The sequence below is a fragment of the Athene noctua genome, chromosome 18, assembly GCF_965140245.1.
Source record: "Athene noctua chromosome 18, bAthNoc1.hap1.1, whole genome shotgun sequence".
Taxonomy (NCBI): Eukaryota; Metazoa; Chordata; class Aves; order Strigiformes; family Strigidae; genus Athene; species Athene noctua.
In genome coordinates this window covers 8,200,585-8,212,658 of record NC_134054.1, presented here as the reverse complement: position 1 = coordinate 8,212,658, position 12,074 = coordinate 8,200,585, and the positions used below count along the sequence as shown (strand labels likewise).

Sequence of the window (12,074 nt, the reverse complement as noted above, 5' to 3'; positions counted from 1 at the left end):
AAGTTGGCTTTACAACTGTGATGTATTTCAGTAGCCTTCAAGGCAACTTTGCAATTTTTATTCTGATATACCTCTACATGGAAGGTTGTGTGAACTATTCCTTCTCCAAGAGGAAAATTCTGAATGACTAAATAAAATGACTTCTGTGACTCTCTGAACCCAGTAGTGAATGCACCACAACAAGGTAGTTCATACCCATTTATTTGATAGTGCTGACAATGACTTAAGATAACCGTGGTGATAATTGCTCCCAGGTCAATAGCTGGAATGAGATGACATGTTAAGAAGGCACAACTCCTTGTGGAAACTCCCTTTCACTCATAGATCCAATCATGCGCACAAGATTTGAAGTCGATGAGCTCTGCAGGTTTGAACCACAGGTTGATCTCCTTCTGCGCGCTTTCCACGGAGTCGCTGCCATGAATGATGTTTCTGTGGAAGGAGACAAATGAGTTATTCCGAATAAAAAGGCACTTTCAGCCACCTCCTAGTTTTCCATATGGAAAAAACTGGATGAAGCATCTAGAGCTGCGAGCCTATTTGAGGTACAGTATTCAAACACCCCCACTGCAGGAGCTGATGGAGCCTAGCAGGGTGACTACAGCTACTTCACTCAACTGCCACTGACTGATCTTACATGGAGCTCTGATGAGGAGCTGTATTTCCAGAAACAGTCAGTTTTGTACAAAGGCGCTTCCTTAAGTAGCAGTTACGGATTGTGACCTGCAAATAAAATACCATCAGACTAGGCTATCTACCAACAATCTACCAATCTACAACACCCATAGTGATTTTAAAATCAATCTGAAACAAACTGAGCACAAACCTTCCTACTTGAATGCAGAAGTCACCACGGATGGTACCAGGCTTTGAGTCTGCAGGGTTTGTTTCACCTAGCATTACTCTCCCAGTTTTAACCACATTGAGTCCTTCCCATACCTTAAGGAAAAAAGACAAATCCTGTTAATTCATGCTTATACATTAATCTATCCTAAATAATTTTTTAGGCCTGTAAAGATGACTAGGGAGAAAACATGAACTGAAAATCGTTATAAAAAGGACTATAAACACTGTCACTCCAGTAAAGGAGGTACTTTACCAGCCTCAGAGTTAACTGAGGTACAAGGCCAGCTTCCAGCCCTTTCTGCTGTGTGGAGTCGCAGGTGCTCAGTCATGTATGTACATCTCCTCAGAACAGGAGGAGATGCTACTGGGGCAGTTACACAGTTTGGGGGTGAGTACAACAAAGAATGACAGACATGGGTTTCTGTGGGGCAGCCCTGACCCTTTATTGCCCAAAACAAAAGATTATTTGATGCAAAAGACTGGTTGTCAGGAGTTTTGCTTAATCCATGCTAAGCACTTCAATATGCATTTTATACATACAAATTATTCTTCTTGTTAATAAACGGTATCTTCTTACTGGATTGTCTTAATTTTGGTTTGGTTAATTTTGGTCAGAACTGGGTAGTTTGAAAAAGTGTATCTGAATATTTTAAAATAATTTACAGAAAAATACATTAAAAATCTAAGTCTTTAAGTAGAATCAAACCACTTACCATGGCCACAATAGGTCCAGAGTTCATGTATTTAACCAAACCAGGGTAGAATGGTCGGTCTTTGAGATCAATGTAATGTTGTTTGAGAAGGTCTTCAGAGGCCTTTAAAAGGACAGACGTAACATTAAACATCACTTCCAAAATACTGCAGTACAAAGGGCGTTAGTACTGTAAGACTACACCATTAGTGACTGGAGTCACCACTCATTAATATTATCAACTGCTGCTGCAATGCTACGATGGGTTTCAACAAAAGTTCCAAATGTAAAAATAAAGGAGTACACGACACTCCATCTTTATGGGGTGTCAGTGTTGAGAGTTGTCAATGTTATTTTTTTTCCGTCGCAGCAGTACTCGGCAGCGAGCTGAGTCCGTGCTGTCTGGCTGCCGTTACCCGATACAACGTTTCACCCAAGGTCACTTCAGCACTCGGCCATGCTCACCGCACTCTAGGTGGCATTAAACCCTCCCAGAAAATGCAAGAGGGGAGAAATGAAACGTTTGTGCTTGACGGAAATCCAAGTGTGATCCTGTAGGTGCTGCTGTCGGGCCGATTCGGCATCGCCTGCCCGTTCCGGGCCGGGCAGGCCGCCGCGGGTGGATGCACTAACTCCACCCTCGGGGGGGGGACACGCGTCCCGGCCGGGGCCGGCGGCGCTTCCCCGGGCGCGGAGACTTACGTGCACGAACTTCATGGCGACGAGGCGGAAGCCCTTCTGCTCGAACCGCTTGATGATCTCCCCCACCAGCCCCCGCTGGACGCCGTCGGGCTTGATGGCGATGAAGGTGCGCTCGCAGTTGGCGGCCATGGCGCTGCGGGGCAGAGGGACGCGCAGGGATGAGGCTCGGCCCCGCCGCCGCCTCAAGGTCGGCGGGAGCCGCTGCCCGCCCCGACATGGCGGCGCCCGCCCCGCCCGGGCCCACGTGGCGCCGGACTGGCCTCGGCCGTGCCCCGCGCCCGCCCGCCCGGCGCTGGGGGGGCCCGTTCGCCACCAGGCGCCCGCCGGTAGCGCGGCCCGGGCTCCCCCCGCGGCGCGGCCCCCGCGCCCGCCTCACCTCGCCGGAGCTCCCGCTGCCGTCCGCACCGCAGCCGCCGAAGAAAGAGGCGGAGGAGGAGGCGGGCGGTGCGCGGGTCCCCCGCCCTGCGGAGAGGAGGAGCCGCCCGCCTTGCGGCGCTTGGGGGCGGGTGTGCCCGGGCTGCGGGCGCGCTTGGCCGCCAGCCCGCGCTGCCGCCGTGCGGGCCCGGCCGGTGCCGCTGGGCCTGGCGGCGGCCGCCGCGCTCCCTCAGCGCCCGGCGGGGCCCCCCCCGCGCCTGGCAGCCGGCCCGGGGGGGTTCGGTTGCAGCCGCGGCGGTGTAAAGCGCTTTCCACACCGGAAAGATGAAGGGTGTTCAACTGCTCCGGATCCTTTCTAGCAGGAGGTGCGCGCTTCGCTATTTTCAGAGCTATTCTGCGCTCTGCTCACTCAGGGTTGCCCCTGCCAGCCTCGCTTAAGCGAAGCAGCACGCCTTCGAGCTGCTTGAAATTATGTTTCTCACAGAAAAGGGACGTAGGATCTGTAATCCAGGGAACTCAGCGGTGATTTTGTCGGGATCTGCAGAGCTGAAGCTGCAAAGTGTCAAAACGCAGGTGTGAAACTTCACAGGCCCTGCACCCACGTCGTAATAAGCATTAGGAGGTGGTGTTACTTTTTATGATGTTTACTACTTGGCCCTTACTAATTTACAAAACACTTTTTCTCTTCTTGAGCTAGTTATAACCGTCTATCGTCACTGCGGTGACAGTGTTAATGAAACCCCCTCTGCAGCACAGACACCCTTACTGACGGGCCCCTTCCCCTTAGTGCAACGGGATGTGCTCAGGCTCCTCGGATGTGCAGGAGCATTGCACGTCCCCCAGAGATGGCTGACCTCCACCTCCTCTCCATCCCAGCACATTAATCAGTAGCTTTCTGACACCCCCCACATCTCCAGATAACCTGAAGTTCCCTAATTTTTAGTAAGCAAATCAAGAAAAAGTCGTCTCAAGTAATTCATCAAGCAGCAATGGAACTGGAGACGACTCACCTCATGCACAGGTTTACCACATGTTCCCTTTTCTCTAACAACCTTTAACTTAATTATTTATCTTCTGTAACACTGAATATTTTCAGAAGAGAAGATAACAACCTCACCTACAGATTGTTACAGAATTTGTTCCCTCTCCTTATACTCATTAATCAGACCTAAGACAATATCATGAAAATTTCCTTTTATTTCATTTAAGAAATAGCAAACATTTTATTTTGTACCATCTCTTTTTAGGAGTTAGATACCTTCATAAAGAACTGTGAGCATTGAATTCAACACTGATTGCACAGTTTAGTATTCGAAATGAGAACTTACTGTAGGAAAAAAGTCTAGGAGTTTAAACAGCCAGCTTCATGAAACTCTTGCTTTTAATGAATACAGTGTTGCAGGTAAATAAATAGGTCATACCGACCCTGACACATTCCTTGTTCTTCATCCAGCACAGCTGGTGGATACTTGTTAGAAGTTCTGCAAGAGGCTCATCATTTTTTGTGACAGAAGCACACATCTCTACTGAAATACATGTAGCATTATTATGACTGTATTTCTCTACATGATAATAAATAATAAATATTTTTAAAATGCTGAAGTCACTTCTGAAATACCTTACCCAACCACAGCTTGCTTTGTAGTTCCAGCTATTAAGGAAAGAACACAAAGGTGAACATAGCTAAACTATCAGCTGTTTGGTCAGGAAAGCAAACATCACTCTGTTGTTGCTCTGTGCAGCGTCAGAGGACTGCACCAGTAAAGTGGCTGAAGGCAGATCTCCATCCTCACATTAATCTTCTTTTCACATAAAAGGGTATTTCTGAAAGCCCGGCCTATTAATACTTCCTTAAAACATTAAATAAATCCCATGGGGGGGGAAGCGCAAATTGAAACAGTGTCAATCCAGAGGAAAGTTCCTATTTTAATCAGAGCTACACTCTGCATACGGGCACAGTGCATACGGGCACAGCACGTTCCAGAGAGAGAAATAAATAAGATTTTTTCTGCAGCCATATTTTCATGGGGATTCACTTGACTCAAAATCAAGCTCAATCCTCAATATTTGGGCACACTATCAATATATTTACGTACCACCAGTTGTCCCCTAACACTGGTTAGTTTCTAAACACTTCATTTAACAAAGTGAACCTTTGACACTCAGCCATTTGCATATTTATTTACCAAACAAATTTTTACCATTTTTTTTTTCTATTTACCCAAATACCCTCTGGCTGCACAGTGTCTCAGGAAAATATATGCATTATATGCTCTGTGTTTTAGTATTATACCTCTCACCCCAGAAGCAGCTTTTTAAAAGTACGATTCCATCTATAACTTGACAGCTTTTTAACCAAAACAGCAGCCAACACTGACTACATTTAATATTCACAACAGAGCAATCTCACAGGTTTCCGAGACAGTTTTCTACCAGTTTATATGCAGGGCTTTGAAAGAGCGAGAGGCTAGCAGCTGTTTACTGACAGTAAGGATACGGAAGGTGTAGGCTCAGTTTTACTCATAGATCCATTCATGAGCACAGCTTCTGTAATCAACCAGTTCTTCAGGAGTGAACCATAAATTGATCTCTGTCTCAGCACTTTCTACAGAATCACTTCCATGGATGATGTTCCTAGGAAAAGAAAAGGTGGATATAAAAGTAATATAATCCTCCGACTCAAAGCAAAGCTAGCTCCTTTTTTGAAGTGGTGTCTATTCTGGAGAGAAGCTTTAACTAACTGTAAAGTGAGCACAGAGTATGCAGGCCCAGCTTTGCTCATCATTTTTGTCAGTGGAGATCACAACTCGGTTTCCATCTTTAGATCGTGACATTACATGGGCACAGGGAAAGGCAGCTCTGTCTATAAGATACCATGACATAACACTGGGCGTTTAATGTCTTCAGATGATGTCAAGAGTTTCAAATTATACCTTCCAACTTGAAGGCAGAGGTCACCACGAATAGTGCCAGGCTTTGAATCGAACGGATTAGTTTCTCCCAGCATCACTCTTCCTGTCTTAACCACGTTAAGACCTTCCCACACCTTAACAACAACAAAAAAAATCTATTGAGATTATTAAATCTTAGCAGTAGATAACTCTTGCTGCTTTAATCATACTTTCCATAATTACACAACGCTGTCCATCATAGCACAAATCACCGTCTGAATATTTGTAATAGCAACAGATATTTTACCTCCAGTTTTTCTGTCTGAATTGTGAAGCATGTGCTGAAGTTCTCCCCTTCTGCACAATACCTCTCCTCACCAAGGATGGGAAGTGAACAATTTTAAATCTCAGTGTGGTAAAGAGCCTTACAAAGCTGTCTGCTCATTGTAGATCTAGACCTCCAGCTCAACCATTTTACAAACACACTATCGAGAGGTAAAAGAGAAAATCCCTTCTAATGAAATTAAACTGAAAAATATTGTGAAAGTTACTATAGCTTAGGAGTATAGTAAAAATATTCCACCAACATTTTTCAGCTTGCTTAATACATGGCGTTTCATGGTGGGGTTTTTGTGCAGGTTTACTGTTTCTCAAGTACCCAGCTTCGGTTCCCCCTTTACCCCTGCCCTCTTCCTCAACATACTGACTCAAAAGAGAGAAAGATTATGAAAAAAGATTAAAGAAAACGGCATTAATAGCACATCTTCCTAATTACAGTATTTGAATCCAGGTTTTTAAGTCCTTTTAAAAGTAAACTGAATTCAATAGGTCACACAATATATTGCAGGTAAGACTAGTAAAAAGTATCTTTTTCTAAGCAGAGCTTAATTTTTAACACTCACCATAGCTACAACAGGTCCAGAGTGCATGTACTGCACCAGACCATTGTAGAACGGCCGGTCTTTTAGGTCAATGTAGTGTTCTCTCAGAAGGTCTTCTGAGGCCTGCATTAAAAACCAACCAACCCAAAAAGCTTACTGTAATTACTTAATACTGAATCACATGCTGAAATCGCATAGATTAACCAAAGAGCACTAATAATCCTAAAACTTGCACGCACTCGAAAATTCATCATTTCTATCATCTTCCTACAAGTACTTTTGGTCGGTATAAATTCCAACTGTTTGTTTTAACCACAGCTGAACTTAGAAAAGCATCTTTTGCCAATACAGACAGTTCATGTCACCTAGTATTTGTTGAAGATGTTCAGAGATATTTATTAGGTATAGAATGCACCTAAAAGAATATTCTCTTCAGACTAAGGACATCACATTACTAAAAAGAGCGTGCTTAGCATGTCTAAAGCATTTAGCCATATCTGGGAATTGGAACTTTTCAAAAAATACCCCAAATATTCAAAGACCTCTCAAAATTTCAGGTGTAGCTGTTCTGAAGACTACATTTGTCATTATAGCATGCTGCTCTATTTTAAGGCTGCAGTTTATATGACAAAGGAGACACACAAATGAAGGAAAGCTTACGTGTATTAATTTCATGGCCACCAGTTTGAATCCTTTCTGTTCAAAACGCTTGATGATTTCTCCAACAAGTCCCCGCTGGACTCCATCAGGCTTGATGGCGATGAACGTGCGCTCAGAGATAGAAGCCATCGTCCTAAGCAGGAAGGGAATAAGAGTTGTTCGTCCAGGACCAGCAGGTCAGAGCAATCGCAGCCCTGTATTGCGTGTAATACCAGCTATTGTTATAATTACAGCAGCTACGTCTGAAGGTCATTAACCCATGATCTGCACCGATTTGATAAATCAGTCACTGTATACAGGTTTTCACAAGTGCGGGTAAAGTAAGTTTAAAACAATAACTGCGCCAAATATAGAAAGCATCAGTTAGCAAACATGAAAATCAGAAAAACTCCAAGTGGCAGGAAGGTGAAGACTGCCACAGATACATCTCTGAGTGGTGCGTGGGAGGCTGCTGTCTGCAATTTAGGGCAAAGTAGGTTAAATAAAGCCATGTGCACCGTTTTCATCAGTAAGCCGGTGGTACCGGCTGGTTGGGCTCGAACACCGTTTTGCAGCAGGGCTGTGTGTGCGTACAGGCACAGCAGACGTGCCGGGGAGGGCATCCCTGGGCGCGCGGTGGGACTTTCTTTCTCGTAGAAAAGCGCTGAAAGGCGCCGGGCGTAGCCCCCGCCCGCCCTGAGGGCCCTGCCCGCCGCCCCTCAGCCCCGCGGAGCCGGGGGGTGCCCGGGCCGGACGACGCTCCCCCGGCCCCCGCCGCCCCTTTTCTCCCCAGCACCGCCCCGCCGCCCCGTCTCACCGTCTGGCGGCCCCGGCCGGGTCTGGCAGCCCGTGGCGGCGGCCGGTGCCGGCCAAGCCGCGGCTTAGCCCTAAGCCGCCCCCGGGGGCCGCCACCTCGGGGCCGCCGCAGGCCCGGGCGGGCGGTTGCCATGGCGACGGCGCGGCCTCCCGCCTGCAGGGGGCGCCGGGCCGGGCCGCGCAGGAGGCCCCGCGGGTGGCGCCGCTCCCGCCGCCTCCGCGGCTCCCCCGCCGCCGCCACCGGCCGGGCCCCGCTCCTGACCCGCCGGCGGGGTGCGCCGCCCCTTCCCCTTGCGCCGCCCCGGCCCGCCCGCGCTCGGGCCGTGCCAGCGTTGCCGATTTTCTCTTTTCCAGGTTATTTATCGTGTGCTCGGGAAGTGCCTGTTTCAAGCATTAGGCCTTAGCTGCTGCATCTCATTTTTTATTTAACAAGAGGTACACAAAACTATTTAAATAAAAATCATTATCATATTGTTGTCTCCTTTATGTTTCCTCTTTAAAGATGGCAAATTTTTTTTGCTAGTTATACGATTTTGTATAACATCTGCAAGTCAAAACACCCTCCAACAATTTACCGCTTAACTGCTTTGCCTTGAGCTTTTATTCCCTTTGAGAAATCTGAGCACAAAACATCTGGACGCCCAAGTTCCTTCGTCCCCAGCATGTCCTGCTGAGAGGAAATCCCTGCTTGTCCTGTTCTTGTTTCTCCAACTGGGATGAACTTCCCGGGCTCTACTCCCGGGCTCTTCTTGAAATCAGAATAATGTGGATTTCACTTCCCTCTGGGCAGGACTTGGCTGCTGCCAAACATGGATAAATTCAGCTTTCTGATAGCCTGGATTTCCCTGCTTGGGATCCCTTTTCTTTGCTGCAGTCCGTCACACGGCCGTGTCTGACTTCTAGTTCTGGTGGGAGAATCTAGACCCAACATAAGCATCTATTGAAAAAAAATGTTTACTAGTATTCAGGCATCTTTTTTTTCCAAGTATGATCATACTGTGATGTACTAATTTTTCCAAGGTCTCTGATTTAATAAAAGATGTTTAAAACCCCCAGCATTGTACATTATAGCAAGTCCCACTTCAAGTTATTTCACACTTAGAATTTCTGAGTATTCTCCTGATAACATCAATCCACTATATTCTGTTATTTCAATCCACATTTATTTAAGATGTTCCATACTACTAAAACTCTAATGCTGTAATCCTCACTTATGGCAAAGTAATATTTAAAAGTAGAAAAAAGGTCCCCTGAAACAGGATGTTTAGAAAATACTCACCTAAAAGTAGCAATAGGACATCTATTTACAGCCTTGTTAAAACTGTGTCATTGAACGATGAAAGTTTAGGACTTGCCATAAGGTGGGCAAGCCCTGTTTGCAGCTTTACCGTAGCTCTGCTCTGTGAACTTTGCCAAGTCTTTCAGCCTTATTAAATAAGGGTCATCTTTGTCACTTTTGAGATTAATCCATGATGAGCAGAGCATGTTGGGCATTACAGAGTACATGAAGCACCACACAAGTATAGCTTCCTTGTTACTTGTACTGTATAAACGAGCAGCTTTTTAGCTGGTTGAGAATTCTACCAAAATTACTGAGTAACATTGAAAATTACATGTTTAGCTGAAAGGTGAAGAAGTGGACAGGCTAGACAAATAATTTCCTAAAAACAGACAGATCATGGACAGAGAAAGTAAAGATCTTCAAAGTCTTCAGTGACTGAACTGAGTATAATTACTGAGCTCAGGCCATGTACACATTACTTAAAACCAGTGGAGATTTTTAAAACAGGCCTGAGGCAAAAGACTAACTGTGAATGTCTCCAGACTTCAGGAGAATTTAAACACAACTCCTACCTTTGCTGTTTTGGCCCCACCTTTATAATGACCTTGGCTAACAGTCTGTATCTCTGCCACTCAGAACGTTTTGGGGGGTTCTCATCAGGACTCACATTTTGTGCTCTGCACCTCTTGCTGCTTACAACCAGACTTGTAAGTCTGATGTGTTTTGTTGCTTGTGGCTATACGACTTTTCATTTAGCTAAGTACTGCTATCATTCATCTGGTTTTAAGCTTTATTTCTGTTGTGCTTTAAGACATAAAGCATCATTGAATTAAGCTTTTACAAAAATGTCTTCCTCTGGGTAAAGTCCCAGTTAAGCTCTTCTCACCCCATACTGATTCAAGGGCTAATCTTCCCTGGTAAATTGCAAACCAATTTACTTTCAAATAAACTGTTATTTCTAGGCTTAGAGAATATATTTTTTCTTATTATCCAGAAAACTAATTTATCTTTCAGGCAGTTCTTTCCCCAAGAGTGTGAACTGCATTTTACTCTAGTAGTTACAACAGACAGCCCCTGCTTTCAAGCTACAAAGACAATACTATCAGGTTTCTTTGTACTATTTCACATGCTTGATTAGTTTACTAAATTGACAGGTCATCAAGGTCCCTTAATCTCCTGGCAAGCAACTAGGATAAATTCCATAATTTGTTCTATTTTTAATTCATCCCCGAGTTTCTGATCTCACACTGACTGAGAGGGGCACATCATAAAGCGTGATCACAGCGCTAAGTTTGTCAGTAAGATACATTTTTGCACCACTTAAACTTGTCTCCCAGGTCATTTTTCGATTGTTTGTCTTTTTAAATACTTCATTTATCCATGTTAGAAAACCGCCATGTGACTAGAAATAAAACACAAGCACATGTGGTTCTCTTCTACCTGTACTTGTCAGTCTGACTGCAACTCTAGTGGCAACAGCCTGTTGTTCAGTGATGGGATTGCTCCAGCTGTGAGAGAAAACCACATCTATCCCTTTTGCTAATAGAAACAGGATAAAAATAGCATATCCTCAGAGACCCCTTCCCTTAAAGGCTGTCAGCAGACACCTTGACCCAGTTTTGCTGTCTGTCAGAACGTGTAACTTCTGAGCTAATGTATTTATGCAATTTGCCAAGTATGATGGCAATAACTCTAGAACTCTACACAGGGAAAAGGATCTGTGCTACAATCCCAAATGATGGGTATTTTTATCCTCTCAAGAATCTGTTTAGAGCTGTCCTCACATTATGCAGTATTACGCATGAGTAATGAGGTGAGGTCCAGGTTAAAAGTCCACTGCAATCCGCTATGGCCTGCCAGCCTTGTCCTGAGAGCAGACTGGAGTCACCTCTCAGCTTTGGCTGTTTGCAGGCTTCCTACAAGATTTATTCAGGCTCAGTAAAAAAACCCCACAAGTCAATAACCCCCACCCCAAAGGGTCTCTGTGTCTTCCGCAATGCAAACAACTGAGGCAAGTGGGAAACTATGTATGACCTAAAGGGAGAGAGAAATTCTGAAAGGCAGCTTCCCTCAACACTGCATCATGTAAAGATTTTAAGCTGTGGTAGATAGCAGGCAACCACAAAAAAGTCACAGTTTTTCTCAGTGGTCAACTGCTAAAGAGAAATATGGAAAAAATAGTATTTTCATAGGGATTATTTCCAGTAATTTAAAGAAAAATTTCACTGGAGATGTGAGTAGAAAAGTACACAGTGTCTTTTAAAAATTATTTTCTAGCTAAAATGATGTCCTTTTTTTGGTCATAATTAGGCAATTCGGTCAAAAAGCTTTTCTTTCCTTTTGCCGTGATTATAAAGAAATTTGTACTTTAACTGCCTACGCCCTTGCCACACTACGTTAAATATTAGCTTAGGAGGATGATGTCTAAACAGAACTTGAAAGAAATACAACATACGGGGCTGAAGTCTTTTTTTTCGTCATTCCTGCACAGACCCACTAGCTTCGCAGATAAAAAGACAACGCAGCGTATGTATTTCAAATTCAGTTACTGTCTTAGAATCAGTCCAAATGAGAGACAGTGCAAACCTCTACTGCTCTCCAGTGGAAATTAACACAATCATCAAAGTTAAAATTCCACCACTTTTCAAGCTGTTGCATTTTTTAAAACGCTCATTTTGTTTGCTCCTGTACTGCCACAGGGCCACTGCGTGCCTTAGCTCCCTTGTACATGGAATACTTTTACATAATGAAAAACAGTGATTTCCCCAAATACTAATTGTATGATAAAAATGAGGGATGTGGGGCAACTCTGAATTTTTTCAATGTCAGTAGATGTTTTCAGATTTACCGTAAATGTCTAGAACAGCTCACAGTATTCCCATGACAAAACACATTGTCCAGAATGGAATTCACCGTTCCAAATCCTACCAAACCCACCCTCTCTCAGCACA

At 44.7% G+C, this 12,074-nt stretch overlaps 2 protein-coding genes across 3 annotated transcripts; both read right to left on the bottom strand.

Moving 5' to 3' along the window:
• Nucleotides 1–184: 184 nt before the first annotated feature.
• On the bottom strand, nt 185–2,770 carry LOC141967737 (nucleoside diphosphate kinase). Its single transcript, XM_074921835.1, has 5 exons — nt 2,616–2,770; nt 2,240–2,372; nt 1,560–1,661; nt 827–939; nt 185–432 (listed from the first exon to the last, which is right to left on the bottom strand). Exons 2-5 carry the CDS (start codon nt 2,366–2,368, stop codon nt 315–317), a joined length of 462 nt encoding a protein of 153 aa, XP_074777936.1. The 5' UTR covers nt 2,369–2,372; nt 2,616–2,770; the 3' UTR covers nt 185–314.
• A 174-nt stretch (nt 2,771–2,944) lies between these two features.
• Nucleotides 2,945–7,953, bottom strand: LOC141967736 (nucleoside diphosphate kinase-like). 2 transcript variants are annotated; one of them, XM_074921834.1, is made up of 6 exons: nt 7,843–7,953; nt 7,047–7,179; nt 6,408–6,509; nt 5,548–5,660; nt 5,112–5,248; nt 2,950–4,251 (listed from the first exon to the last, which is right to left on the bottom strand). In XM_074921834.1, exons 2-5 carry the CDS (start codon nt 7,173–7,175, stop codon nt 5,131–5,133), a joined length of 462 nt encoding a protein of 153 aa, XP_074777935.1. In that variant the 5' UTR covers nt 7,176–7,179; nt 7,843–7,953; the 3' UTR covers nt 2,950–4,251; nt 5,112–5,130. The 2 variants fall into 2 exon arrangements, with proteins under 2 accessions (XP_074777934.1, XP_074777935.1); XM_074921833.1 differs by having other exon boundaries at nt 2,945–5,248.
• Between the last annotated feature and the right edge of the window lie 4,121 nt (nt 7,954–12,074).

Excerpts from the sequence above, each read along its gene's own strand:
- LOC141967737 (XM_074921835.1), bottom strand. The coding sequence starts at position 2,368 with ATGGCCGCCAACTGCGAGCGCACCTTCATCGCCATCAAGCCCGACGGC. Across the intron at positions 1,662-2,239 it reads TCGCCATGAAGTTCGTGCAC|GCCTCTGAAGACCTTCTCAA; the intron begins GTAAGTCTCCGC and ends GTCCTTTTAAAG. Across the intron at positions 940-1,559 it reads CTGGACCTATTGTGGCCATG|GTATGGGAAGGACTCAATGT; the intron begins GTAAGTGGTTTG and ends TTTTTCCTTAAG.
- LOC141967736 (XM_074921833.1), bottom strand. The coding sequence starts at position 7,175 with ATGGCTTCTATCTCTGAGCGCACGTTCATCGCCATCAAGCCTGATGGA. Across the intron at positions 6,510-7,046 it reads TGGCCATGAAATTAATACAC|GCCTCAGAAGACCTTCTGAG; the intron begins GTAAGCTTTCCT and ends TTTTTAATGCAG. Across the intron at positions 5,661-6,407 it reads CTGGACCTGTTGTAGCTATG|GTGTGGGAAGGTCTTAACGT; the intron begins GTGAGTGTTAAA and ends GTTGTTGTTAAG.